This window comes from Cucurbita moschata, unplaced genomic scaffold (genome assembly GCF_002738365.1).
Source record: "Cucurbita moschata cultivar Rifu unplaced genomic scaffold, Cmos_1.0 Cmo_Scf00038, whole genome shotgun sequence".
NCBI classification, from domain to species: Eukaryota; Viridiplantae; Streptophyta; class Magnoliopsida; order Cucurbitales; family Cucurbitaceae; genus Cucurbita; species Cucurbita moschata.
Genome location: NW_019268554.1, coordinates 1,551,530 through 1,559,254, shown reverse-complemented (window position 1 = coordinate 1,559,254; position 7,725 = coordinate 1,551,530). Strand labels below are relative to the sequence as shown.

General features: G+C 40.3%; 2 protein-coding genes across 2 annotated transcripts in view; both read left to right on the top strand.

The window, feature by feature from the left end:
* Positions 1 to 3,197, top strand: part of LOC111432467 (guanylate kinase 2-like) — a 4,212-nt gene extending 1,015 nt beyond the window's left edge. The window contains exons 2-10 of the mRNA XM_023069365.1: positions 954 to 989; positions 1,109 to 1,216; positions 1,313 to 1,389; positions 1,460 to 1,589; positions 1,677 to 2,039; positions 2,134 to 2,255; positions 2,321 to 2,456; positions 2,525 to 2,679; positions 2,765 to 3,197. Of these exons, the coding sequence (XP_022925133.1) occupies positions 987 to 989; positions 1,109 to 1,216; positions 1,313 to 1,389; positions 1,460 to 1,589; positions 1,677 to 2,039; positions 2,134 to 2,255; positions 2,321 to 2,456; positions 2,525 to 2,679; positions 2,765 to 2,882 (1,212 nt within the window). The 5' untranslated portion in view covers positions 954 to 986 and the 3' untranslated portion in view covers positions 2,883 to 3,197. The remainder of the gene's footprint in view (positions 1 to 953; positions 990 to 1,108; positions 1,217 to 1,312; positions 1,390 to 1,459; positions 1,590 to 1,676; positions 2,040 to 2,133; positions 2,256 to 2,320; positions 2,457 to 2,524; positions 2,680 to 2,764) is intronic.
* A 1,392-nt stretch (positions 3,198 to 4,589) lies between these two features.
* The window catches only part of LOC111432472 (ras-related protein RABA4d), a 5,803-nt gene continuing 2,667 nt past the window's right edge, over positions 4,590 to 7,725 (top strand). Inside the window, exon 1 of the mRNA XM_023069369.1 lies at positions 4,590 to 5,167. Within this exon, the coding sequence (XP_022925137.1) occupies positions 4,941 to 5,167 (227 nt within the window). The 5' untranslated portion in view covers positions 4,590 to 4,940. The remainder of the gene's footprint in view (positions 5,168 to 7,725) is intronic.

Below are 7,725 nucleotides of genomic sequence, written 5' to 3'. Positions count from 1 at the left end.
TTTTTTTTTTTTTTTTTTTTTTTTTTTTTTTTTTTTTTTTTTTTTTTTTTATGAATTTTGTGTGTTTTGGAACTCTCCATTTACATTATTGATAGTGCTTCTGGGAATTGGATTTTTGGAGTTTTTTATGCTTTTGGAGGGCTTGAGTTGGGAATCTGTGATATCCGAGAACAAAACATTCTCATTCTTGGTAAGGGTGTGTAAACCTCTCCTTATCATACGTGTCTTAAAAACCTTAAGGGAAAGGCCAGAGAGGACAATATTTGCTAGCTGTAGGTTTGGGTCGTTACAAATGGTATTAGAGCCAGACATTGGGCGATGTGCTAGTGGAAGGCTGAGTCCTGAAGGAGGGTGGACACGAGGTGGTGTGCCAACGAGGTCTTTAGGCCATGAAGGAGGGTGGATTGTGAGATCCCACATCGGTTCGGGAGGAAAATGAAACATTATTTATAAGGGTGTTGAAACCTCTTTTTCGAGATGTTTTAAAAACCTAAAACAACTTTGAGGGGAAGCTTGAAAGGGAAAGCCCAAAGAGGACAATATTGGCTAATGGTGGACTTGGGCCGTTACAAATGGTATAGAGCCAGACACCGAGCGATGTGCTAGTGGAAAGTTGAGCCCCGAAGGAGGGTGGACATGAGGCGGTGTGCCAGCGAGGACGCTGGGCCCCAAAGAAGGGTGGATTGTGAGATCCCACCTCAGTTGAAACATTCTTTATACGGGAGTGGAAAACTCTCCCTAGCAAACGTGCTTTAAAAACCTTGAGGAGAAGCCCGAAAAGGAGCTTGGGCCGTTACGAAATCCTTGTTCTTTCTTTCTTGCCGGTTTATGTGTTGTAATTTCATTATTTCGTGCAATTTCTTGTGTGTTTATGATTGAATGTTTGAGTTTCTTCTTGAATCCTCAAGTATTTTGATTTGAATCTCATCTCTCATTCCATCTGTCTTGATCAGGGTAATCTAGAACTTGGAGGATTAAATTTCTCCATGGTGAGCTTTTAATTTTTCTTAAAAAAACCTTTCCTGTTCTGGCAAAATTATGCTTAAACTTTGATTAATTATGTGGACTATGTAAAAGAGCCAATTGTGTTGGCTTTTGTGCTCATTAGGGAGAAGCCGCAGCTTTCTTGGTTCATGATTTGAAGGAGGGATTCCCGAACGGGTTCGGTTTAAAATCGAAAGGTTGTGAAACAGCCACCGTCATCGGCAATAAAACAGTATGCTGACTTACTTTGTATTGTTTCTTCTATTGTGATTGTGATGCATCAAGAACTCATCTCTGAAAGTCTTAGCTTTTTGATATGCTTTGGTAGTATGTCGTTGACGGAGGCTGTGATGACTCGATATTGTCCTTTCGAGTTCAAGTATTCGATCATTCGACAGGAACACGGTGAGTTTCTCCCGTGGTTATACAATTGATTCTTTTAGTTCTAGTCTTCTAAGTTTCGGTGGATTTTCAGGATCGATCCTGTCGTTTTGGGAACGATACCGGAGCCATGTAAAGGGCATTCGGCAATAGCTTTAAACGAAGATCGTATATTGTTTATTAAGGGTGGATCGCCCTTACATGATTCCTTTTGGTTTCTTGAGGTAATGTGTTCATGAGGATTCAACAGCACAAGATCACTCAGTGTTACACCTGATTCTTATGATATGTATCGATTTTTATACGAGTAGGTGAATACTCCATATGTCCAAGAACGAACACGATCTTCGGGTTGTGAAGTTGTTGCTTGGAGTAAAGGGGTGAGGGGAGCTGTTGAGAAGCCGATCGTTGTTAGCGGTCCGTCTGGGGTGGGCAAGGGTACTCTTATATCCATGCTCATGAAAGAATTCCCGTCTTTGTTTGGATTCTCTGTTAGCCACACGACCCGTGCTCCGAGAAACATGGAGAAAGATGGGCTTCATTACCATTTTACGGAACGAAACGCTATGGAAAAGGACATAAAAGAGGGGAAATTTCTCGAGTTTGCTTCAGTTCATGGAAACCTCTATGGAACAAGTGTTGAAGCTGTTGAAGTGGTCGCCGATGCCGGGAAAGTATGAAAATTCAGTTTGCTTCCATTTGAGGATCGTTTTTCGGTTTTATCGAATCTGTATAATATTCATCATATCTTCTGGATCTTCCATGTAGAGATGCATTCTCGACATTGATGTTCAAGGCGCGAGGTCCGTGAAGGCTGGCTCCCTCGACGCTATATTCATCTTCATCTGTCCACCTTCAATGGCTGAACTCGAGAAACGTCTTCGTGCAAGGTGAGTTAAACAATACCATCGTCCATTCACGTTACGAGTCTGAATATGCATTGTTACATCCTCAGGGGAACCGAAACCGAAGAACAAATCCTCAAACGACTACGAAACGCCAAGGCCGAGATCGTGCAAGGAGAATCATCTGGAATATTCGGTCACTTCTTGTACAATGATAACCTTGAAGAGTGCTACAAGAATCTCAAGGTAATTCCCTATGAAATGGAATGAAACTATGTGTTCAATCATCTTTTTGATGATTCAAATCATTTCAGAAACTCTTGGGGCTTGATGGGAGTGTCAATACTTGCACTAAATCAATCCCAGAAGATTTTGACCTTCCTCCGATTGTTCATTCGGTGTCGAGAATCGATAACAAAATAATAATAACCTACCGAGCTTCAGATCTCAAGAACGAATCCCAAAAGATGTAAGTACTAGAGTCACGATTTATATCGATATGATTTGAAAGTTAGGGTGTTGGATGTGTTTATTTACGACTTTTTCGGAAGCAGGATCGTGCTGGATTTAACCTCGCTCAAAGGTGGCGCACCTGGCCGGACTAGAGGGCTGGATGTGTATCCGATCGATTCGGTTTCTAATGGCTCGAACATGATCAACCAGCTTAGCTAACAACTCTACCAATGATTTATGCTACTAACCTGTTACTACCCTTTCACAGACGATGACGAAGTGACGACGGTGCATTCCCAATTGAATTATATTGATTCGAGACGACGTTACAAGTTTGATTTTTCTCGCTCGCATTTTAAGTTTAGGAAGAGAAACGACTCGATTGAAAAGGTCGAACAATCATTATTGTTTCTTACGTAGGCTGGTAGAACGTGATCATTGATATTTCTTTGCCAAATTGGGTCTGATGATTTATCCAACACTAATTTGTTATTGCTTTCTTCTTAGAAATTGGAAGTCCTATTTTTTCAGATTTCCTTTTTATGTTGAATGGGTCTCTCTGGGTTCTTGCTTTTGATTGTTGAGATAAAAATGGTTATCCACCGAGTATCGATGTCGGGTGAGAAACTGAATTATCGACTCTCGAGTGCTGGGTGACTCAATCAATCTGAACTGAATTATCGACTCTCGAGTGCTCGGTGACTCAATCAATTTGAATACAGAATCATAAAATGATCCATTTAGTTAAAACAGTTCAAATTATTATTTAATATATTAAATATATTACATATAAATAGCAAAAATATATTTAATTCGGAGGGTTTGTAATAGCGAAAATATATTATTGTATTTGATAAGATATATTAATGAAGAATATATATTTAAAATTTGAATCTTATTCAAATTAGTTTAATTGATATTAGATATCTTAAGATATTTAAATAGGCTTCGACAGAAATAGGATAGCAAGTACAAGTATTAGTGGAATAACAAAAATGTATTCTTCGTCATTAATATGTTTGATTGCCGTGTCGGTACTCGAATATTGGCTCGAGTTATTCTCTACCCTTTTTACCCTGCAAAAGCAGAGGCACCTTGTGACCATCTTTCAGCTAACCTAGTCTTTCCGTCCCTTGGGACCAATAAGGGGTAATATAAGAATATTTATCTGTTGTCCATCGACTACGGTTTTCAGCATGATCTTAGGCCCTGATTCATCCTCCATGGACGAACCTTGAGAACATGCTCGATAATCCTTTCTACTCCAAACACTACATGCCACATACCGTATGAAATACTCATAAAACTAAATGGATTAAACTACGTCTTAATAATAATTATTAGGGGTGCACAGGTTGCGTTGGGTTGAAAAAATCTTTTGAACCAACTCAAAATTTCGGGTTGGTTGGGTTGGTGACTCGAGCCATCCGAATTCACAATCCAACGAACTCTCTATTTTTAGGTCGGGCTGGGTTGAATTATTTTTTAAAATATATATATTTTGAAAAGTATCACTTGTTCACGGTACATGCAATATTAATAGCTAAAATCTCATAAATCTTAAATATCGAATATTTACAAGTTACACATATCATTAACATCAGTTACAAACATTAAATATTCTTGATCTTTTTTAGAATAGAATATAACCTTATTTTCGGGTTGGTCGGGTTGACCCAACCGTAAACTCACAAACTGAATAAACGGTTTTTTAAAAATTCAACTTAACCTAACCTAAACAGAAATAATAATAATAATTAACCCAACTGAATTGGGTAGTTCGAATTTGTTGCGTTATAGAATTTTCGATTTTTGTATAATATTTGTGATGACCTGATGGTCATGTTTGAGCGACGCCTCATATTGAAAATGACACCGAATTTCCTAAATACATTTTGCATTTGAAGCCTAATTTTACACGGTGAAGCCCACAAAACCGTTGGTGAGACCCCACAATGGCCGTTTCTCCATTTCTACTTCTCGCTCGCATTTCATTCTCCTTTTCTCCCCTTCCGTCCTCCTCTTCAATACCCTTTTCACACCTTTCCAAAACCCAGCTTCGATTCCATTTCTCCTTGTGGGTTGAATTTCAGGCAGTGCAGTGGTTGATTGATTCATTGATTCATTGATTGATTCTTCAGCTTCGTGTTTGATTTAGGGGTTTCCCAGTTGTTGTGATCGGGAAATGGGAAATTTCTTTGAGTTCTAGGGCTTCTATGTGTCTAATCTGCGTGTTCTAGAGGTGGGTTTGTGGGGAATTTTGAAGGGAAAATTAGAATGTCGAATCTATATGGGGATTATAATCAGAAGATTGATTATGTTTTCAAAGTTGTTTTGATCGGAGATTCGGCCGTCGGCAAAACCCAACTTCTTTCGCGATTTTCAAGGAATGAATTTAGCGTTGATTCCAAAGCTACTATTGGAGTCGAGTTTCAGACTAAAACTCTCGTTATTGATCAGAAAACAGTGAAAGCCCAGATATGGGATACTGCTGGACAGGAAAGGTATGTTGGTTTAATTCTTCTTGTTTTGTTTCTCGTCGAGTACTTCATTGTGTTCATGCTTTTGGATCTGTGATAGCTTTTAGAGATGAATATTGGAATGTGCTCTTCAACTTTGTTCTAACTTATAGCTTGAGTAGATGAATGATTGTATGATACAACATAGGATTTGTAACAGGCTAAGCCCACCGCTAGGAGAACGAAGCATTCCTTATAAGGGTGTGGAAACCTCTCCCTAGTAGACGCTTTTTAAAGCCTTGAGGAAAAGCTTAGAAGGAAAGGCCCAAAGAGGACAATATTTGCTAGCGGTGAGCTTGAGGTGTTACAAATGGTATTAGAGCCAGACACTGGGCGGTTTGCTAACGAGGACGCTGGGCCCCCAAGGGGGGTGGATTGTTAGACCCTACATCGATTGTTGAGAGAAACGAAGTATTACTTATAAGAGTGTGGAAACCTCTCCCTAGCAGACAGATGCAGTTTGAAACCTCGAGGGGAAGCCCAAAGAGGAATATCTATTAGTGGTGGGCTTGGGGATTCCACACCCTTATGAAGAATGTTTTGTTCTCCTCTCCAACCAATGTGGGATCTTACAATAAGGATAGTTTCTAGATGAGTACCCATTTCATTGCACAGCTCTAAAAGATGCGTTTTAAAACCTTGAGGGGAAACCTAAAGAGGACAATATTTGCTAGCGTGAGTTTGGGCTGTTACAAATGGTATCAGAGCCAGACACCAAGCAGTATGCCAGCGAGCACGCTGGGCCCCTAAGGGGGTGGATTGTGAGACCCCACGTCAGTTGGAGAGGGGAACGATGTTTGGAATCACGGATCTCCACAATTGTATGATATTGTCCACTTTGAGCATAAGCTCTCATGGCTTTGATTTGGGCTTTCCTAAAAGGCCTCATACCAATGGAGATAGTATTCTTTGCTTATAAACCCATAATCATTCCCTAAATTAGCCAATGTGGGACTCACCCAACAATCCTCAACAATCCTCTCCTCGAACAAAGTACACTATAAGCCTCCCTTTAATCGAGGCTCGACTCCTTTTTCTGGAGCCCTCGAACAAAGTACCCTCTTTGTTCGACACTTTAGTTACTTTTGACTACACCTTCGAGGCTCACAATTCGTTGTTCGATATTTGAGGATTCTATTGTCATGACTAGGTTTAGGGCATGGCTCTGATACCATACGGATCTCCACAATGGTATGATATTGTCCACTTTGAGCATAAGCTCTCATGGCTTTGCTTTGGGCTTCCCCAAAAGACCTCATACCAATGGAGATAGTATTTCTTGCTTATAAACTCATGATCATTCACTAAATTAGCCAAGGTAGGACTCACACCCAACAATCCTTAACAAACGAAGCATTCCTTATAAGGGTGTGGAAACCCCTCACTAGTAGACGCGTTTTAAAGCTTTGAAGAGAAACTCGAAAGGGAAAGCCAAAAGTGGACAGTGGCTTGGGCTTTTATAGAATTAGAGAGCAAAGAGTTTGGAACCCTTGAATAGGATTGAAACTTGTTTTGTTGTTGTTTTCTCTGTACTCTCAAATCTAGAGAGATTGCAGAGATCCATTTATGTTTGAATGAGCTTGTGGTGATATCAGCTTTTGTGTATTAGCATGGTCTACTTTCTATTATTTTTTCCTGTGTTTCTTATATATAGCTGCAGCGCATTCTTGTCCTGTTTCAGATTTATTGATATTGTTGTGATAAGATCGATAAGTCATAGGTTTGTTTTATGTATGCTTGGAAAAGACATAATGAAAGAATGAGTTGTTGGGAGAAAAATGAGAAGGGTTTGATCTATGTGGGACTCGAGTATGAGGCCCGATTTTCGTGATTCTCTTATTGTAGGATCGGAATGCAAACACAAGAGGACTCGGTTCTGCATAAATTTGAGAGGAAGGTAGGGGAAAAGGTGAGTGAAGTCGGGGGGGAGTCGGGAGACCTTTCTCGAGTTTGTTAACTTTTGTTCTTTTGCTAAGAGGATTGATACAAAAGTGTATTTCAAGTCAGGGAAGTTCTATCAAATTGCTATTAGAGAATTTTCTTAGGCATGCCTTGGAGTCACTCGAGTTGCACTTAGGATTAGTTGTGCGGAAGCTTGATGTAAGAGCCTAAGTCCACCGCTAGCAGATACTGTTCTCTTTGGGCTTTCCCTTTCAGGCTTCCCCTCAAGGTTTCTAAAACGCGTTTGCTAGGGAGAGATTTTCATACCCTTATAAAGAATGCTTCGTTCCCCTCTCCAATCGATATGGGTTCTTTTAATCCACCCCCTTCGGGGTTCGTCCAACATCCTCGCTAGCACACCGCCTGGTGTCCACCCCCTTTAGATTTCAGCCTCCTCGGTAGCCCATCACCTGGTGTCTGGCTCTAATATAATTTGTAACAGCTCAAGCCTACTGCTAGCAGATATTGTCCTCTTTGGGCCTTTCCCTCAAGATTTTTAAAACGCATCTGCTAGGGAGAGATTTCCATACCCTTGTAAAGAATGTTTCGTTCTTCTTTTCAATCGATGTGGGATTTCATAACCCATTCCCCCCCCCCCCCCC